The 21,184-nt window shown below is 43.2% G+C and overlaps 1 protein-coding gene across 1 annotated transcript; it reads left to right on the top strand.

Moving 5' to 3' along the window:
- The first annotated feature begins 952 nt into the window (after positions 1–952).
- On the top strand, positions 953–19,736 carry LOC147659189 (ABC-type oligopeptide transporter ABCB9-like). The gene is made up of 4 exons (XM_086951913.1): positions 953–1,113; positions 4,687–4,717; positions 4,835–4,940; positions 18,360–19,736. The coding sequence occupies exons 1-4, from the start codon at positions 1,035–1,037 to the stop codon at positions 18,564–18,566; spliced, it is 423 nt and encodes a 140-aa protein (XP_086808039.1). The 5' UTR covers positions 953–1,034; the 3' UTR covers positions 18,567–19,736.
- Positions 19,737–21,184: the final 1,448 nt, after the last annotated feature.

Below are 21,184 nucleotides of genomic sequence, written 5' to 3'. Positions count from 1 at the left end.
GTTCACCTTCTTTCATACGCAAATATAAATCCGTCCTGGCGGGGTCTTCTTCCTTTGGCTGCAGTCGAGTTCGAATTAAAATAAATAAGCTCCTGGCTGCCTCATCAAAACTTTGCTTGAAAATGAAATATTTTGAAAAAACAAGAGACAAGAGGCATTGGCAAAACAGTTTGGTTAATTAAACAGTGCGGCCGCGGGAACAGTTACAGGCGTAGGGTCCGAGGACGGTCTCAATTTCCAATCGATTTCACGTGGCTCTTATACAGTTCATTTAAAGCCATAAAGTAGCTCCTGCGAGCCTTTTTTGGTAAAGAATGTGCACCGCTGTCCTTGGAGTGATTAATTAGTGGACTCAATGAGGAAACCAGGTGGGCCTCGACCTTGCGTTGACACAATGCGGCCAGTGGGCAACGTGTCCAGATGGGGCATGGGGAGCGCGTGATCACTGTGTGTAGTGTGTGCTGTGTCCTGATTGGCAATGTGTTGGTTACATTATATGGCATTTTACGTTATTGTGCTTTGGGAACGGGCATAGCCTCCGGCCCTATGTGCTTTATTGAGGCCCTTCTCCCCGGACCATTGTGGTGTCCCTGCATTTATCTGTGGGATTGATCAGGGGTTTCCTGTTCGTGCAGTTTGTCTGCCTACTACGTGCCACCCCACCTGGGATCTGTCAATCAGGTACCTCGGACATAGGGTTCTTGGCCTGCCCAACTATGTATTTCAGAGTCGGTGTTGACGTGGAATTCATGATGGGAGAATTTGTTAATAAAGAGGTAATCTTGTTCTTATACATGAATGTATTTTTATTCATATTGACATCAACTTTATTAATATTAACAAGATAATGCACAGGGCTTGTATTGTGCCTTGAGTTCTCCAAGCGTCAAACGTTGACACCGTCTCATAAAGTTGCTATCACATTCATATTCTCCTCTTTTTTGTCTTCCCAGATCTCGCTGGTGGGGCAGGAGCCCATCCTCTTCACTGGGTCAATCAAAGACAACATCACCTACGGCCTTCAGAATGCCTCAATGTCAGAGGTCACGCAAGCTGCAGACATAGCCGACGCCAAACAGTTCATCCAGAAGATGCAGAGGACATATGAGATGGGTAGGATGTGGCATGAGGGTCTGAAGACAACAGGCGGGAGAAGGGGTGAAGCAAAGAATGGGTGCTGGTTTAAATTGAGGGGTACTGATGGAAATGGGTGGGAGACTGACTATAACTGAAGCAAATGTGGGATAATGGGTGGAGTAAAAGATGGAGTGGTATTGATGGGAATGGGTGAGAGACTGTGTACAGCTGAAGCAAATATGGGAGAAGGGGTGAAGCAAAGAATGGGTGTTGGTTGAGATGGAGTGGTGTTGATGGGAACAGGTAGGATACTGCATATAGTTAAAGCCAATGTGGGAGAATGCGTGAAGCAAAGAATGAGAAAAGGGGGAACATGAGGGTGGCACTGAAGGGAACAGTTGAGGAAAAGAGCACAGCAAAGAGGATAGAATAAGCATGAGGTGGGTGGAGGTGGCATGAGGGGGGCACTGAGGGGAACACATGGTTTAAAGCTGAGAGCAAAGGCACAGCGCCAGATGGGTGGGGGTGGAATGGAGTTGCACTGAAGGGACTGGGGGACGGCCTTGAATTAAGGTTACATAGGAAACTTGGGGTGGTGGAATAAGGTGGCACCCGAGGAGCTGATGGAAGAATGTAAAGAGCTGCTTCTCCCAATAAAGGAGAGTGAGTAAGATTAAGGGGGAGGCTAATTATGTGGACCTGTCCCTTTCATGGGTAAACATTTACATCTGAACCCTCCAAAGATTATATTTTTGTAGGTGCAGTAGGATTTATGTAGCGCTTCTTGCTCAGGACGAGGCACTAGAGGACTTTCAGGTGGACGGGTAGCAGGATTCTCTGTCGGTTGTGCTCGGTTGCAAGAGTGTGAATCTATAGAGTGGTCCATGTGGATTCATGTTGTGGCTCATCATCATAGGTTCACTCAGGTGTTGCTGCATTCATCTAAATGTGCTTAGGTGTTCAGAAGCGCTTCAGGCCATAAGGGGGAATTCTGTTTTTCCAAATGCGGTCTGTGCCCATTAAACAGACTGGTGCACAAGTCTGTTATATTTAATGCCAGGAACCAGCATTTATTGACAGAAATTGCTCAAAACATTCTGAAATGGCCTTCTCCTGCATTATGCTGCAGCCTTTACCTGGGATGAGGAACCATAACCTGACCTCATAGGCTGGATCTAGTGAAACCATCCTCCTCTCTTTCTGCCATAACCAAGACCAGTTTCAACAGAAGTGTAATTGTCGTCCTATTACTCCTGGACCTATCTCCTACCTTCCTCACTGCACATCAGCCCTCCCTACTAGAGGAGCATGAGAATCGTGGAATCCATCTCTCCTTCCTCACCAACACAGCAAGAATCCTCCCATATCCCTGTTTCCAATTAACTCCTTACTACACTGACTCGGGATTACCTCAAAGCTCCATCGGGGGTTATTGAATAAAAGCAAGTAAAACCGAGGCCCTATTGTTTAATACAAAATAGCTACAGATCTTCCCGAAAGTCTTCCGTCTGGTTATACCAGATGCTCTAAAAGGGTCCTCGGAGCCTGTGCAATGGAAGACATGTCAGAACTTTATGACCATAACTTTCTCCAATACTTAGACAAATGTCTATCAGGCAGATGAAAGCATATCCCACTGGCTGTCTGGGACAGATTAGCTCTTGTTAGAATATCCTGCCAGGTGGAATGTCCAAGCTTCATGAAAGAGCACCCACCTCTGAAACAGGTACGTCAAAGCTAGGCCTTTTTGTGGACCAGTTGCCTCTGTCACACCAGTAAACTGGCAGACTCCTGCCCACCAATCCTTAACCCCTTCGCCGCGGGGCTAATTCCCCTGCCGGGGGAGGAGGGCCGTGCGCAGCGTCGCGGTGCTCATGACGAGCTTGGCACGCCCAGCACTGCAGGGGAATTATCCCCGCATGGGCGTTCCGTAACAGTCATGACGAGCTCAGCTTGTCAGCAGCACAGCGCCACCGTGCTGCATGACGAGCTGAGCTCGTCATGGGCGTGAATGAGGTTAACTTAGGTCCTCCACATGGAAACAACAGTAGGGAGAGGAAATGTGACTACTTCTGTTAGCCACAACTATGTGCAGCTGTGAACAGTCGTGACAATGGTGGTCACCCTAAAAGACACAAATTCCTTTAGAAAGAGACCAAAGTTAAACCCATAGATTTCTTTAAGTATCTTCAGTCTGGTGCTTTTATAACCAGAGGGCATATTAGCAAGCTGAAGTATCGCTACTTTTTCGGCGAATTATGCCGAGAAAGCGGCGATACTTCCAGCGCCCTATTAACAAAAGCATGCTAACGCCTGCCTCAAGCCCACTTTGCATGTCAGCGAGAAACATCGCTAATGACATGCAAAGTGGGCGTTCCCACGTCCAACCACATGTAAAATGTGGTTGGAGGTGGGAACACCCTATTACCAAGGCAGGCGTTGGGAGAAGAAGACCTGCGATAAACTCGTTTATCGCAGGTCTCCCAACGCCTGCTCTGACCAGGTGTTAAGGCATTGATAACATGGGGGTGTGGATCATAACGCTGAATCCACCCCCCATATTATCAAGGCACACATTAGCGTGTGAAAACAACGTTTGTTTTCATGCGCTAATGTTCCATATCGCCGACTATCGCCAGATTTAATTTCGCCTACGTGTTGCGCATTGATAATTACGCGCTAACACGGCGAAAAAATCCGGCGATAGCCGGTGGTATGGAAATGTGCGATGTGCGTTATATAACGCACATCTAGATAATATGCCCCCAGGTTCCTTATTCCACCCTTCTACGATGGGACCTTCAGCACTTAAAGTCAAGCCAGCGTAGGTTTCTTATGAGCTTGGACAGACAAGGAATGAAGGTTGGCGAGGGGGCTCTGTGCCTTGGTCAGCTAGCGATGCACACTGTATGCATCATGTTCATCGCATGCACTGCAGGCACACCTTTGATACAAAAGAGGAGAAGGCAGTCCTGGTAGAGAACCCGACCGCACAACAGAAGCGGGGGGCATAGTTTTTAGGTATGTGCGTGAGGTTCAGCGGTGGCTGACAGCTCAGTGGACTGTTGCACCCACGGCATGAGTCTGTGTTTGACCCCATGGGCACAGTTTCATATCCCAAACGGATACAATTGAGCTTGGTAAATATAAATACTACATAGAGCTAAGAAACCCTTTGATGTAAATGTGCACTTTACAAACACTCAGATTATGTAACTCCAATGGAGCACGCCACAGCTTCAGAAGACCCTGACCACTGTTTGATAGTGGATTCCATCTTAGTACCAACCCACTCTATGCATATTGCATATGCGGCCAAGACACAGCCAGTGTATACATTATAGGTCCTAATGCATTCAATGTCCAATGTTAACAACAAACCCACCAGTACCTAGAGTGCCCCGCTGTATCTTTTTGCTAGATCAGTGCTGTATGCATTACTTCGTTGTATTTTAAAAAATAAAACAGAAGCACACATCCTTCCACAGGATTCTGCTGTTACGCACGCTCATGTTCTGAAGTTCAGGTCCCTCCACATGGTGATTGTGATTACATGCCCATACATTTCTTCATTTGGTTTCTCACCTTATTGTTATCCGTGCTGTGCAGATGTTGGGGAGCAGGGAAGTCTCCTGGCCAGGTTTAGTGTGATTGCATGTTCATGCTCTGGGTTTCTTAATTCTTCATTTGGTGTCTCACCTTCTGAATGCTATCCCTGGTGTGCAGATGTTGGGGAGCGGGGAAGTCTCCTGGCCAGGGGACAGAAGCAGCGCATCGCCGTCGCCCGAGCACTGGTCCGGCGCCCACAGGTGCTGATCCTGGACGAGGCCTCCAGCTGCCTGGATGTGGACACCGAGCACAAGGTAAACCCTGCACTGTTGTAAGGCCGTAGATCTCCCTGTATCCCCTTGGAATGGCTCACATCATCGTCCACGTCATCCCCTTAACACAGCTCAGTCCACCACACATGGTTATAGGTTTCACCAGCCCAGGCTTAAAACTCTTACCACCGCTTCTGTTTCTGAGTAAACAACTCCACAGCTTTTGTATTAGGGAACCACCCAGGGTTTTAAGTTTGATGACCTCACAACCTGGACAATTCCTGCTGTCACATGTGGGGTATTGTGCTAGATTCACATCGGTGCCTCCAAACCACTCACTACAGAGACATTACCTGCCACTACTCTGCAACCATTATTAGCCCTCACCATGAGGATGGCACAAATTACATCACAACGCCAGAGAGCCACAAAAGTAGAGGATTTGCAACTGCAGAATGGCAAGTCACAGTGTACAATGTGTGAGTCTTAGCAGATTGCAATGATACATTGAGTGTGTAAAAAGCATCATCTCTTCCATGTGAGTCATAATTGAACGAATAAAGACTTTGCGACCCCATTACAAGTGACCGACCTGTTGGGGCAGGTGTTACTGGTTTTCATTCTTGAAGCGGTCTGTGATGGGACAGCCTCTGCTCTGCATATTAGGGCTGTGGGCACCCAGGGAAGAGGGCAGTGATCCAGGCGACCACTGCATGCTACCGCCAGTGCCCTTTTAAGAACATCCATAGTGCGAATGAGGACTGTGGTCTCAGGTAGACTCCAATGCAGCACTCCTGGTGCAAGGACCCACAATCTGATTCCCACCCACTTTTAATGAGGTGAGAAGTTGGCAAATTTGAGCAAACTGCCCCTTCATGGAGCAAGGTCTTTGTACATTTATCAGTCCACAGAGGCAGAAGAGTGTTGTAGCACTCCCCTTTACTATGTCAGGACCTAAGGGCATGGATTACTCACAAATATAAAACAAACTTGTAGTCAAAACATAAGATGACCCTAGAAAATCCTTGCCTGTCCTTTGACTGGGGGAGGGGTGGGGTTCATTGTCTGCATAGGTGCTTACAGACACTTTTGACCTTTAGCCTCTGACCTACTCACTCCACAAATGCTAACCTTTATCTCAAAATCTTTGCTCATACCTGGCCTCCAATCTATTTCCCTGGGTGACTTCATGTTCAGGGCCATATCTAAAAGGTCTATATACACTGAATCACCCATCTTGCTTCTAAAGGTTCTGGGCAGAATATAAGTTTCTTCTCTAAGCAAATTACTATCTTTAAATGAGCACCCTGCTGCCAAAGATTTAGTACCATACAAGACATCTCGCCACAGGTCACGTCTTTCTAATAAAATCAGTCTCATGGTATCCTATTGCAAAGCTTTCATCCATTCCTGTTCTGTAACAGATTTACTCTGTTCAAGATTCACTTGCTACACCAAACATTCTAACTCCTTATCCCGGTTAAACACTTCTCTCTCCAAACCATCTTCCACATAGATATGCACTCGGATTTCTTGTCATGAACCAGCAGTATTTCCACAGTTGTATGCCAAAGCTCACAGTGGGTTTGCTTGTATGCACACGTGTTCCACTAAAAATGTATATGGGCTGTTTGCAATGTCATTTTTGTTCCTTTGGGTATGGCTTACTTATGTCCACAGTCCACATGTGAGTTCACATCTTTTATCTTGATTCTTTCTGGAGCCTTCAAACAAGAGAACTTAAGATGGCACAGCTTCTTCTTTGATCCTTTTTTGTGATAACAGCATGGTTGATCCTTTGCTAGGGTTTTTTATTTTAACTAAGTCACCTACCTTTATGATTGTTCTTTTTACTGCTATCCTTACATAAAAAATATTTTATGTTTTCAGACATCTTTCATCTCTTTTTCAAATTTCTCCTGATCAATTTGAACATTCTTCAATTCAGATAATTTGTTTAGAATCCACGAGGGACTTAACACGGTATTAGGTTTCCTTTTGCAAAGTAGCTCAAAAAGAGTTCTTCCAGTCGCAGAATGAGGAGAAAATCTGTAGGTTTTAACCTTGTTCAACATTTCAATTTGCCAACACTTGTTATGTGAAACAGCACGTTGAATGGTTTCTTTAAGTACTCTGTTGAACCTTTCAACAACACCATTTGTTTCAGGATGATATAAGAAATATATTTTGTGCTTAATCCCTCTATCCAACAAATACTTCTCCAATTCTTTTGACGTAAATTGAACACCATTGTCTGACAACATGATGTTAGGAAACCTTCTCTTTCACATATTTCCTCAATACATTTTACCACACCTCTTTTCTTTACGGAGTTAATAATCTTGACCTCTGGCCATCTTGATTAAATATCAATAAGAACTAAGATGTATTTATATAGCAACTTCTTCTCAACCTAGTTTTGGAAGTTCTCTTAAGGTCATGGGTTGAACTCTTGGCTTGAGTATTTTGTCACATTTATTGCATTCAATACATTCTCTCATAGACCTTTCTATGGTGATGTCCATCCCTGGCCACCAGTAAGTTTGACTCAAAATTTCTTTGGTTTGAGAAATACCAGGATGACTTTCATGGGCAAATTTGATCAATTGATTTCTCAAGTTGGATGAAAGTATTTACCTGGTTCCACGAAACAAAATGTCATTGTGGGAAGATAACTCCTCTTTTACTTGAAAGAAACTAGATAAAGGTATCACTTGTTGCATCACATCTTTTACAATAGTTTTTGATGCAATACAAGACAGACTGTAGAGTTTTATCTTTTAACAATTCACTAATCCAAACATCTTCTTTTATTATGCTGTCTATAACACAGTAATTAGATTCTGCCCCTCGTAAACTTCTCGACAAAAACAAAATGGTTGCTTCCACTTCATTAAGATTTTGCATCATGACTGCTCCTAGACCTGTTGCACTTGCATTTGTCATGATGACTTCATCTTGATTGGGATCAAAGCTCTTTAAAGAGGAGACTTTGGAAAGTTGACTCCTAACCAATGTCCCCTCTAATTTTTTTCCTCTGTGTGCGGCAGTGTGCGCTCCAGCCACAGCAATGTGCGCCAAGAATCTGACCGCATGTGTGGGTGCAGCGGCAGGGGTTCTGACACTGGAGTTCCTACTTGATTCTGCAGATAAATGACCTAGGTACTGGAACGGAGGAAGCCTGTTTGATGGGGCAGGTAGGGCCGGACTGGGAATCCAAAGTAGCACTGGCAATTTTGCCGCTCTGGTTCCCACCCACCAGAGGTGGGGTGGAGGTGGGGGGGGGGGGGGCAAGTGTCAAGCACTACTGCTTAAACCCAGTCCGCAGCACTGGTGCTTTTGTTACAGAGGGCCCATATTGCAGCATCGCTGCAAAACTGCCCCCAGTAAAACAACTAACCCCCACTGCTCCAAAACAGACCCCCAGCCTTCCAGGCAAACGTCTGATGCCTGCAAAGGCCAGTCCAGCCAGGTGGGTGGCCTTCGTATTGGTGACTGCGTACAATGGCTGTACCATGTTTGAAATGAGAAAGTGCAGTGCAGTGAAGAGCATCTGCAACCATGACAAAGCTACACTAATATATATATTAGGAAAACGGGTAAACCTGCCTCATTCCACATTGACAGTGAACATCTTTTCTAACTAACTACACAGCGGCGGCTCAGGGACATCTTAACACCTTCGCCGCAGGGCTAATTCCCCCACGGCGCGGGGGGAGGTGGGGCCACGCGCTGCGCCGCGGTGCTCATGATGAGCTCAGCTCCTCAAGCAGCACTGTGGAGCTGTGCTCATGACGAGCTGAGCTCATCATGACTCTGCCCCCTCAATGAAACGCCCCGCACAGGAGGGGAATTATACCCCGTGTGGGCGTTCCGTGGAAGTTATGACGAGTTCAGCTTGTCATGAGCACAGCTTTTTATTAACAAAAATCATGCAGTAATTCCAGAAGTAGGACGTGTGCTTTTAGAATCACTAACATATATTAGCGATTGTGAAAGCACACGTTATGTTTTTAGGCTAGCTGCATACCTTTTGTTAATAGAGGGCGGCAGAGTACGTGCCTTTTGGAAAGTGTTCATGTTAATTGCAGAACCCGACATACTTATACAGGGGGCTGCAATTAACATGAAAACTTTCAAAAAGTCACACAATCTTCCGTGCTCTATCAACAAAAGGTGTGCAGCAAGCCTAAAAGCACAATGTGTGCTTTACACGTTGTTATTTTGTGCTGGCTGCATTTATTTCCTTAATAGAGTGCGGCTGCAAGATGTTTGTGGACCATTGTGAAAATATTTGTGTTAATTGCAGGACCATCGTGCGCTACAATTAACATAAATATTTTCACAATGGCCCACAATCAGCCCCCAGCCGCGCTCCATTAAGAGAAGACATGACCTGTAAAGCACATGTCATGCTTTTGGACTTTCTGCATTTCTTCTCTTAAAGGAGCACGGCTGCGGGCTGATTGTGGGCCATTGTGAAAATATTTATGTTAATTGCAGCGCACGACGGTGCTGCAATTAACAGGAACATTTTCACAATGGTCCACAAACAGTCCCCAGCTTTGCTCCATTAAGAAGGAAAAACAGCAGCAAGTACGGGAGCCACCACAAGCCGGAAATTACCATTTTTCGTGCCGCTCCTGTTCTGAAAGCAGCGGCGGGAATGCTCTCCGGAGATGTGCTGGGGATGCGCGGTCCACAAGCAGCACTGCACGCTCAGGGGATCAGACGTGGGCGCTCGCTCAAGCGCGCACGTTACTGGGAACACTGCTTTTAACTAGTTGAAACTCATCATCACATTCAGTATTCCACATGAAGCCAGTACCTTTTTTTAAAAGAAGTCGCATATTATGTGTTTTGCTTGCAAAGTTGGGAATGAACTTTGTATAATATTCTGACATGCCTGGAAATTTTACAACTTCATCTTTGTTCTGGGAGTGGCCGTGTCATTGATCCTGCCTACTAGTTCTTTCTTCGGTTTTATGCTAGAATCAGAAATGGTATGACCTAGATAGTCAACGCTAGATATGTTGAATTTGCATTTCTACACTTTGAGAGTTAAACCACTTTCTTTTATTTTATTTAGTACAATTCTGACCCGATTATCATGTTCTGCTTCTGTACTCCCAAAATGAGAATATCATCTTGATATATCTTTATCCCGTCCCAATCCTTAAATACATGTTCCATCATCCTCTGAAAGACTGCTGCAGCTGATATTAATCCAAAAGGCATTCTCAAGAATTTGTAAGTGCCAAAGGGTGTTATAAAAGCTGTAAGGTATTGAGAGGTATCATGCAACTTTATTTGATTGGGTGCCGAGGCTAAGTCTATTGAAGAGAAGAATGTGGCCCCTCCCAACAGTGATAACATTTCTGCAATATTAGATAATGGATAATGGTTTACGACTACACACTTATTGAGTTCTCTTAAATCGATGCAGAGTCTGGACTCACCATTCGCTTTGAGTGCCATTACAACAGCAGCCAACCATTCTGTGGCTTCCACTTCAACAGTGATACCATTTTTCAAAAGTTTATCAAGTTCAACTTTAATTTTTTCTTTGACCTTGATGGGAACAACTCAAACTTTACTAACGATTGGTATTGAATTTTCTTTCAATAAAATGTGAATACCCTTTCAAACAACCTAATTGTTCTTTGAATACCTCTGGGAGGACGCAGATGCTTGTAGTAATTTACTTTGATCACTTAAAGCGGTTGTAACATGACTCAACTGATCACAGGTTGCTACATTTTGTTTCAGTTTTATGGATGGAGTTTCATTAGGACCCAGAATCACTTTGAGATCTTTCTGAAGAGCCCAACTTACCAGAGAATCACCTCTTTCTGAAACGTAAATCTTCCCTGTGGTTGAATTGGATTTGAAAGAGATATTACCATTAAAAAATCCTGACAGCTTAATAGGTTCACCTCCAAAGCCTCTAGCTTTGCTGTCTAGTTTGAGTAACTCCACTTTGCTGAATAAGAACTCATCATAAACCATTTATGGAATTAGAGTTACTTTTGAACCAGTATCAAACAACATTTTTACAGGGACATTTTCAATTAGCACAACATCAAAAGGAACATATTTGTTTCCATCACTAATTGACATAATAATTTCCTCAACTTCACACTCATCAGAGATTTCCTGAACTTTCTTCTTAAAGGTACCAGTGCAAAAACATTTCGAAATTGACCCCTTTTTGAATTTTTTTTACAAATGGCTCTCCAGCCTATACAATCTTTAAAATTTGCTGTATGGCCAATCTCACCACATCTATAAAAAGTACCATGACATTTTCTTTGAGCAGAATCATTTTTAAAATGATCACTACCAATGTGTTCTTCTTTATACTTATTAAACTTTTTGTTTTGAAGTGAGTAATTACTTTCTCTCCTTTGTTGTGTTGAGGAGGTAAAACGTTGCTAAACTTATTCTTACTCTTGTTTACAACATGAATATCACTTTCTTTTTGAGTTTCATCGACTTTCTTGTTTAGTTCTTCTACATATGCTTTGGTGTGTTCACAAGATTTAGCTATAGAAATCACTTCTGTAAGAGAAGGATTGTCTTTAGCCCAACACTGCTCTTTTACTTTGTAACAACCTAACATAAATTGATCCCTCAACCTCTCTTCATAACTAGACCCCAAATTGCAAGTTGAAGCTAGTTTTCTCAATTCAGTAATGTATTCTTCCGCATTTTCACCAGACCTTTGCATGCGCCGGCAGAAGTGATGTCTTTCTAAAACAGTTGAAACTTTTGGTAGGAAATGAAGATCTAATTTCTTTAGACACATTTCATAATCATTGAGATTGTCAGCATCTTGAGAGGTTAAATCAGGAAGATGTTGGAATATTTCCTGACCCTCAGAGCCCAGACAATGTAAAAGAAGAGACATTTTTCTTTCCACACTGAGAGAGACACCACATACTCTTGAATAGAGTGAAAACACAATTTTCCATTTTTTCCACGGAATGGATGGCTTCCCAGGAGTAGACAAGAAAAATGGAGGATAAGGTACATTTTGCATGCTTGAATCAAAATTTGTAAGAACTGTATAGAAACACCTGTAATAAAAGAGTATATGTTAGACAAAATGAAAGAGATAATATATAAAATTAAAAACACTCATGAAGATAGGCAAAGTGTATAGTGAGCCTATCACTGAACAGGAGAAAATGGAACGTTTCCCACAGAGTACTGTCTATTATACTTTGAAGTAGAATGATGGTGAAGCTTCCTTTGTTGGATTATAGTTGAACAGAATCTTCTTTATTGATTCATGTGTGAACAAAGGTGAAAGAAAAGAACCTTAAAAGTTGCTCCTAGAAATTTATAGAACACTCCTCTGTAACTATAAAAATTCTAATTTTAGAACCATTCACGATGTATTCTAAAAAGAAGTAAAGTTAGCGTTCTAGTCTTTTTTTTTTAATGATGCAAACAGGAAGCCAGTCTAGCACTCTAGTTTACCAACAGGAAGCGAAATAAAAGTTGAACAGGAAGAGAATTTAGCGTTTCAGTCTACCAACAGGAAGTCGAATTAACTTTCACCAGGAAGCAAGGGTAGCGCTCTAGTGTTCCTTGAATGAGAATGACGTAAATTGGAGGAAGAGAAAGAATGCTGGCGCGTGAAGAAGCAGCGCGCAGAGAACACCAGTTAATTTGAACGTTTACAATATTGAAGGCAGTAAGTTGAAAGCGTTTCCAAGCACATAAACTGTAGTTGATCATGAAAACTTCAATTAAAATGATGTTTTGTCCTTTTTAACAAAAACAAGTCAAAATATAGTTTTTTCTTTCCTTTGTTAAGTAGCGCAGGTCACACAACACATCCAAATCTCTCAAATCAGAAAGTTTTATCTATGGTTTTACTGCTCCTCTGTAAAGATAGGCTTGGTGAACATAGAATAAAATAAGCTTTCCTCTCCAACTTCAGAACACAAAGAGAGAAGTGTGTACGGTCACACAACACATCCAAATCTCTCAAATCAGAAAGTTTTATCTATGGTTTTAGGGCTCTTCGGTAAACATAGGCTTGGTGAACATAGAATAAAATAAGCTTTCCTCTCCAACTTCAGAACACAAAGAGAGAAGTGTGTACGGTCACACAACACATCCAAATTTCTCAAATCAGAAAGTTTTGTCTATGGTTTTACCGCTCCTCGGTAACAACGGTAAAGACCAACATAGGCTTGGTGTAAATAGAATAAAATAAGCTTTCCTCTCCAACTTCAGAACACAAAGAGAGAAGTGTGAACAGAAGCGCATCCAACAGACACAAAGGGATTCTCTCTACTTGTAAATGACAGAAAAGATAATTCTGAGGAGAATTTCTCTAATAAATGGCTCAAACCAAAATAGGTAAATGCAATACCAACAGAAGGCAATCCATTTGAAGATTGATAAGAGTTTTGAGGCAACTTTGTAACGTTGATGAAGTTGAAGAAATGTTCTCAAAATGATGAAAAGTGGAGCTGGTAACGTTGAGGTGAGATCAATGAGTCATTTAGCTCGTCACCATTGTAAAGATGACGGTAATCCAGTTAAATATAAATCCAAAGTTTTATTGAAGTTGATCCTTTACACCTCAGCCTGTCAACTCAGCTATAGTCCATCCAACTGCTTTCTCAAAGCTAAACGTTCTCAAGATTTTATTTACAGAACAGTACTATGTCATTTAGAATATGGCAAGTATAACATTCTACATGAAGACCAACAGAGTCTTAGATTACAATGTTAAGCATATTACAACACTCCACCTTCACTAGCATTCACTGTTAGATATGGAGACTTTCCTTGGACAAAGGCGTGTAAAATAGGAGCCAATATTAGGGTCTATTTGAAAAATATGAGAAAAAATGAGTTGGGTCCTTCCCTTAGACAAATCTCTCCCCCTCCACATTAATCTAGTAAATGCGTTCTTTAGCAAGTGAATAAACCCCTCTCTTTTGGGGCTTGAAAATAATCATCAGTTGCCTTTAGCAAGGAGGCTTTGGGTCCTTCTGTAGCAATGATAACCAGGTATTCTACTTCCTTGTTTCCAAAAGCACATTTGTGTTTTAGTCACTTAAATCCAACAGTTGCTACATCCTAATATTTAGTATGGTCTGTGATCCTCGTTGAACCTCAGGATATTATCCTGAAAGGTCAGAACTACATTCATTACCTTAAACAGGTGTACCCAATCCTCATGAAGGCTTCCAACACCAAGCCAAAATGTATTGTTCTAAACTATGAAATGCCATTATGTGTTACTAAAGCAGACAAAACATCTCCACCAAAACCGCAAGATAATACACTTATGTAGATACATCTTGGAAAATAACCTGGCTGAGTACAGCGTGGCAATAGTCTCAATTATCTTTGGAAGATGAGGGACATCTACGAAGACCATCTGCCTGTAATCACACAGGTCGATGCACATTCGGAGTTCACTGTTAGTTTTGCATTCAACCACAAATGGTGACAACCATACTGATGCCTCAATAAAGTTAGTCAGTCTGCATACATATGGTCCATCACTGTAGATAGATTTTTCACAGTTAAGCAGATGCATCCTATCATGTGTTCAACAAGGTGAACCGCATTAAACATAATTAAAATGCTTGGGTTCCCCAATCATGTCTTGAAACAGCCCAGCTGTTCCCTACATATCTTCTAAAGCCACTTCCTGAAGCTTTAAAAAGTGCAGAAGATTTTTATTGCAACCTGTCTCTTAGCTTACAGGCATCATCATTTACACCTCTTTTTCTAGTGTTAGAATCACATACCTACAGCAATCCTTGATGACATTATCTGAAAATATCCAACCCGTTACATGTTACATGCAATGTCCAAATATTACTCTTAAATTCAGTCAACGTATACTGTCAGATCAATTTTATTGCCACCGTGCAAGTGTGAGCTCCTGGACAGATACCTGGGAGACACACTTAGAGTTGGCATACGGTTTACAGAGAATTTTCATTGAAGAGGTAAAATCTGTTGTTTATATCAGCTACAGTTATCAAACCGCCATTCAGAAGCTTCACAGCTGTGATTTAAGGATTGCACATTATATAGGTATTCCTAGGTGAACATAATGAGGATATCAAAGCAGAAGAAACTAGCTACAGAGGCGTTCTCTAGGAGGGTTACAGGAAAGCCTAAAATGAGCTATTCCAGCGACCATGTGAGTCTCAAATTCAAAAGCTAAAATACAGATTATTCTGACCAAAAGTACAGAAACAAGGAAGAAGCAGGACTAAATGGGATAGGGAGATGGGCAACTTCGAGATCTAATAGGGAACTCATATCCATGAGTGTAGGGGGTATTCCGACATTGATAAGTCTGTGACTCTCTGGAATCTCATAGGCAGTGCTCAGCATGACAGTTCTAAGACACAGAAGGATGGCTGTCACAGCCATGAAGGACACATTCAACAGAAGCAGCTTAAGAAAACATGTTAACACTATTATCTTGGAACAGAGGTGAGACCCAACCTCAGTAAGATAATGCAGAAGTATCATTTATTTATTGAATGTCGATGCCATACCGAGACAAGAACCCTGGCATTTGTCAGATGTGCAGGTACATGGCTAAAAAGTTGTTAATAAAAGGGCAATTTGATCTAATCATATTACTGACAAATTCTAAATAAATGTATGCAGAATCAAGATAGATAATGACTCTAAGAAGGGGCAACAATAACTTTTCTTCTTTGCAAGTAAAACCAAGTTAGAAATATTTACAGATGAAAAGTACTGAGGCACTTTGATTACACCCACTCTGAACTGCTCTGAGCATTGGAATGGTCTGGCTTCAAAAGTCACCAGAGCGTGCGTGGGTTTACAGATTTTGCATTTCATATAGGGGTGGGGACCAACTGCCTCGGTGCTGAAGGTCCAGTAAAGCTGTACTGAAATCAGGCATGCCCGTGGTATCAAAGTTTATCAAGTGAATTCTATCATTTAAATGATATACGATGATCTGAAAACGACTGGCTAGCACCAGGGACATGTCCTCAACTCGTTGGTCAGTCTGTTATTTTTCATCAGAAAACTCCTTTCTTGAAGCAGATAAATCCCGAACACGTCCTGGAAAGATGCCTCGTGTTCTGCATCATGTATTTAAGCAATTAATCAGAAAACAATTAATGAAAAGAGCCATCAGGATGACGCACCTGCCTTCATATGTTACAAATAGGTTTATGTTTCAATACCCCTTGTACTTGTCCCACAGATACCCAGTCCTCAGACTGTAGCTCCAATCAGAAGGGATCTCATGAGATTTACCTTGGACGCGTTTTAATACATCAGAGGCCACGGGGAGCCGCCCCTAACACAACATGTTGATGATGTCACTTAGGTCTCATCTGATCACATCAAGTCCTGGGTTGGAAAGAATTAGGAGCAATCATTAATTAGGGATTAGAATTAGATCTGGGAAAGATGCCATTCACCTTTCTTGCTGCCACCAAACTGTACTTCCGATCTGGTACATTTGGAAACGGATTATAAACATTTTAGCATCAGTTATATTAATATTATCCGAGCCAGCTGTAATTTACACATTTTAATATTCTTTGATGGGGATACACATGATGACGATAACACATGTACAGCGACTGGAAGGATTATTTTATTATTTTGTATCCTATATAGTTTTTGTGTTTTTAGGCAATAATGTTAACAATATCAATACCCAATCTTTCTGGGGGAGAGTGGTGGAACACATTGGTGCCAAGACAGGGATCCGCATTTCTTTGACACCTTTACACTGCCTGCTGGCACTGGTGCCTAAACCAATGAAACGTAAATTGTCCTATAAACTGTTGCAATTAATGCTAGTGCTAGCCAGGCATAGGGTGGCAGTTACTTGGATGGGCCAGAGGGGCCCAGAGGTCTCTAAATGGCTGAGTGACGTGCGGGAGTGGTCCCTGGCGGAGGAATCGCATATGCAGTGCACCAGGCGGGATGAGAGGCTGCAGGAGGACTTGTTGGCCTGGCGCGTGATGTGCGCCATGATTGGGGTCTTGGAACAGCCTCCCAGAGTGAGTCAAAAGGGACGAGTGGAGAGTTATTCTCACCCATGGGCTCGGACGATGAGGAGCACAATGGGGTTGTCCCCGAAGACATAATGGAGATGGGGTGATGTGTGGGACCCAGCCCTGTGCTCACAGATCGCTAGATGTTGTCTGATTATTTGTATTATATCTAGTGTAACTATGTATCTCAGTGTGGCCTTCAGCCAACTAACCGTGCCTTAATGAGTCAATCGATGTGTCTATGTGCTGTTCTTGCCAAATGGGGGGGGGGATGTTATTGTTTGCTTATTTCTCACAAAATGACAAAAAAAGAAAGTTTGAAAAAAAACCAATATCAATACCACTATGACCCCACCCCCCTCCCCCCGCCACCGCATGCTGGAAGATGCTTGTCACTCTCCTGCAAATACAGGTGTAAGCTTCTGCCCCTTCGTTAAGCACAGGCATACACCTCTCACTCCCTTTAAGCTGCAGGTGTAAGCACCTCTCTTCCAGGTACAGGTGTAAGTCTCTCCCTTTCTTCCAGGTGGCAGGTGTAAGCCTCTCACTCTCTTGCAGGTGCATGTGTAAGTCTCTCCCTCTCTTTCACATGCAGGTGTAAGCCTCTCACTCTCTTGCAGGTGTAGGTGCACGTCTCACTCTCTTTCAGGTGCAGGTGTAAGCCTCTACCTGTCTTCCTGGTGCAGATGTTAGCCTTTCAATCACTTCCAGGTGTGGGTGTAAGCCTCTTACTTTCTTCCAGGTGCAGGTGTAAGCCTCTCACTCTTCCAGGTGCAGGTATAAGCCTCTCCTTCTCTTCCAGATGCAGGCGTAAGCCTCTACCTCTCTTCCAGGTGCAGATGTTAGCCTCTCAATCTCTTTCAGATGTAGTTGTAAGCCTCTCACTTTCTTCCAGATACATGTGTAAGCCTTTCACTCTCTTCCAGATACATGTGTAAGCCTCTCCCTCTCTTCCAGGTGTCGGTGTAAGCCTCTCACTCTCTTCCAGGTGCAGGTGTAAGCCTCTCCCTCTCTTCCACGTGCAGGTGTAAGCCTCTACCTCTCTTCCCAATGCAGATGTTAGCCTCTCTATCTCTTCCAGTTGTTGGTGTACGCCTCTCACTTTCTTCCAGATACATGTGTAAGCCTTTCACTCTGTTCCAGGTGCAGGTGTAAACCTCTCTCTCTTCCAGGTACAGGTTTAAGTCTCTCCCTTTCTTGCAAATACAGGTGTAAGCCTCTCATTCCCTTCTAGATGCATGTGTAAGATTCTCCCTCTCTTCCAGATGCAGGTGTAAGCCTCTCATTCCCTTCTAGATGCATGTGTAAGATTATCACTCTCTTCCAGATGCAGATGTAAGTCTCTCACTCTCTTCAAGCTGGAGGTGTAAGTCTCTCTGTCTCTTCCAGATTTAGGTGTAAGACTCTCCCTCTCTTCCAGGTGCAGGACGCTCTGTCACGGATCCCGGGGCTGACCATGCTGATCATCGCTCACAGACTCAAGACAGTGGAGAATGCAGATCACATCATCGTGATGGAGGAGGGGCAGGTAGTGCAAGAAGGAACACACCAGCAGCTGATGGAGAAGGAGGGACTCTACCAGAGACTAGTCCAGCGGCGCTTCCTGGAAAATGGGAGCGGCCACTGAGCAAAGAAAGAATCCTTTGAGATTGAGCAACGGCGAGCCCAGAGACTCAACAAGAGTGGAGCCTGGTTACACAGGGGAGTGAATACTTAGAAAGCAGGTTCAAGGTATCAAAGTGGAGCCCAGTACATACAGCAAGCAGAGTACAGAGCGACAAAGCGACGCGTCACCATACTGGAGAGTATGGTAACAAAGTTACCCAATGATGAGTGAAACCAACCTTTATTTATCACTCCAACACCATCGCTGTCTTGCGTTCAGCATGGAGTAGTGAGCCAATGACAATGTATGGCAGAAACTACTCAAAGATGGCCATCCAAGTGCCAATGCTTTTTAAAGTATGTGCGGCCATCTTTCCATAGTGGTTGCATACGTTATCATTGGTTCATTGTTCCAAGGTGGCAGACGCGGTATCAGCAACGTGTCATGGACATGTGCTACCAATTTAAATGCCAGGCGCATTGGCTTTGCCGATGCCTCTATGCTTCAAGGAACTCCACATACAATTCAGGATTTGCTTAGAACCAAGACATATGACCACAAAGAAAGTTTAAAATGATTTATTCACGTTATGTTATCCTGCAAAAGCATAAACTGGTGTTCACTGTAAACAATGCAGTGCTCTGTCCAAACACTCATTCAGACTGGAGTAAAGAGCACAATTAAAGACAAATCATCCCCTAATCGAGTAACGAGTGGTGGGATGGTTTGAAAGGGCGATAGTCCAAACAAATTCCCCATGGGATGATAAGTTCTCATGTATGGCCCATATTTCTTGTTGAAGTACTTGTGTTACATCAACAATGTTTCGCTCTGGTGTATTACTCCTTGGCTCTTCCTCGGGCCTGGGGGGGGTCATTAATTAGAATTGAGTGCAGGCCATGCAGGTGACTTGTTAGCTTCTCTGCTCCCCTCAACTAATGCTCATGTGACAAGAGTCTTTAAAAGCCACCGGGACACATGGCGGTGTCATAAGACGGGCGCTTTGCTGAAGACATCACAGCCTATTTAAGTGATGATGGCTTTAATGCTGCCTTCTCTTCAAGAGGTGTATTTCATCTCTGATAATTCTGAAAATATTTAATTTATGGTACATATTAATATAACTATTTTTTTCTTTCTGAGGTGAGGAATAATACTCCCTTGTTTAAATAAAAGTAGAAATTTTATTTTATTTCCCGTAGCATCGCGTGCCACTTTCGCAGGTCACTGCAGAGAACTGGAGGACTCTACAGTGAATCTTTTTTTCTGTGTGAAGATTTGTAATGCAGAATTATTTTGATATTTACCCACAGTGCGTACAATTGAGGACTGCGTACCGCAGGGTAAAAGGACGTGTTGCTTTTTCTTTTTGGTGAAGACATTTTGTTTTTGAGTTAAAACTACAAGTCTCCTTTTTGTGAAACAGCCTTTAATTGTGATGTTCTATAAATGGAAGATTTAGGGGCATATTACCAACAAAGTGGCGAAGAGAGGTGTTAGCCGCCTTGGCTTAACGCCTCTCTTCGCCACTTCGGAAACGCTAGGCTGCACCATATTACCAAGGATATGGTGCAGCCTAGCGTTTCCCCCTACGATGGCGATACGTTTTACAACTTTAACGCCAGCGCAGGCAGGGAAGGTTTGTTTATGTACAAGAAGGTGTTCCTTCTGCAGATAAACAAAGCTTAAATGCCATTTTGTAACTTACATGTGTGCTGCTTCATGCAGCACACATGTAAGTTACAAATTGGCATTTTTAAAAAGAGGTTTGTTTACGTACAGGAAGGGACACCTTCCTGTACATAAACAACCCTTGGCATTTTGCTTTTTTTCATGTGTGCTGCATTTCTCCTCGTTTCACCACCTTAAGAACAGGTCTTTCCTGTTCTTAAATTTGGCGCTGCCACCTATTATTGCCTCTCTTGATAATAGGTGGCAGCGTCGAAGTGAATGGGAACACCCACCGCAACACCCACTGCACGCCCCCTTACATGATGAGTTTATCGCGATAGGGGCCCTATTACCAAGGCAGCGTTAAGTCAATTAACGTGGCTTTAAGCCACATTAATTGACTTCACACTGCCTTGATAATAGGGAGATGCAAATATCGTCGCATTATTGGCAGAAAAGTGCCGATAACGCGGTTATAAGGGGCTTCATAATATGCCCCTTAGAGACTCCTGCAGGTCTGGGTTGAATGTGACTGAAATCCTGTAATTCTGCCATCTCTGTACTCCTGCAGATGCTTCCTGTCTGTGACCTCAGAGGCTCCTTCAGTTGTTCTGGGTTGTAGGAAATAGGTGGTGAACCCTCTTTTATTTCATAAGAATTCTCGACCCGGCTCCAAGGTCCCCCATTCCTGCAGGCTCTTTTTCTTGTCTGTCCTACATTAGAAGTTCATTCCAGTCTCCACCCCTCCTGCTCTTGTTCCACCTGTTAAGCCCCCCCCCCCACTCTCTGTGTCCTTCTATTCCATTCCTGCAGTTTGTTGTTCTGCCTGTCCCGCGTTTTCCTGGACATTGGACATTTCCCGCTTCCTGCAGGCTGTCACCTTAGATAAGGCTGCATTTACAGGACCATGGGAGGTGTGGCGTTAAAACTAAAACATTCACGTTAATGTCTGTAAATATTTGACCACA

Source organism: Lissotriton vulgaris, unplaced genomic scaffold, assembly GCF_964263255.1.
Source record: "Lissotriton vulgaris unplaced genomic scaffold, aLisVul1.2 SCAFFOLD_2442, whole genome shotgun sequence".
Classification (NCBI taxonomy): Eukaryota; Metazoa; Chordata; class Amphibia; order Caudata; family Salamandridae; genus Lissotriton; species Lissotriton vulgaris.
Note: the sequence above shows the minus strand (reverse complement) of the source record. Positions and strands in the feature narration are given on the sequence as shown.

Coding starts and splice junctions, on each gene's coding strand:
- LOC147659189 (XM_086951913.1), top strand. CDS start 1,035: ATGTCAGAGGTCACGCAAGCTGCAGACATAGCCGACGCCAAACAGTTC. Junction 4,718..4,834: donor CAGGGAAGTCTCCTGGCCAG/GTTTAGTGTGAT, acceptor TCTCCTGGCCAG/GGGACAGAAGCAGCGCATCG. Junction 4,941..18,359: donor ATGTGGACACCGAGCACAAG/GTAAACCCTGCA, acceptor CCTCTCTTCCAG/GTGCAGGACGCTCTGTCACG.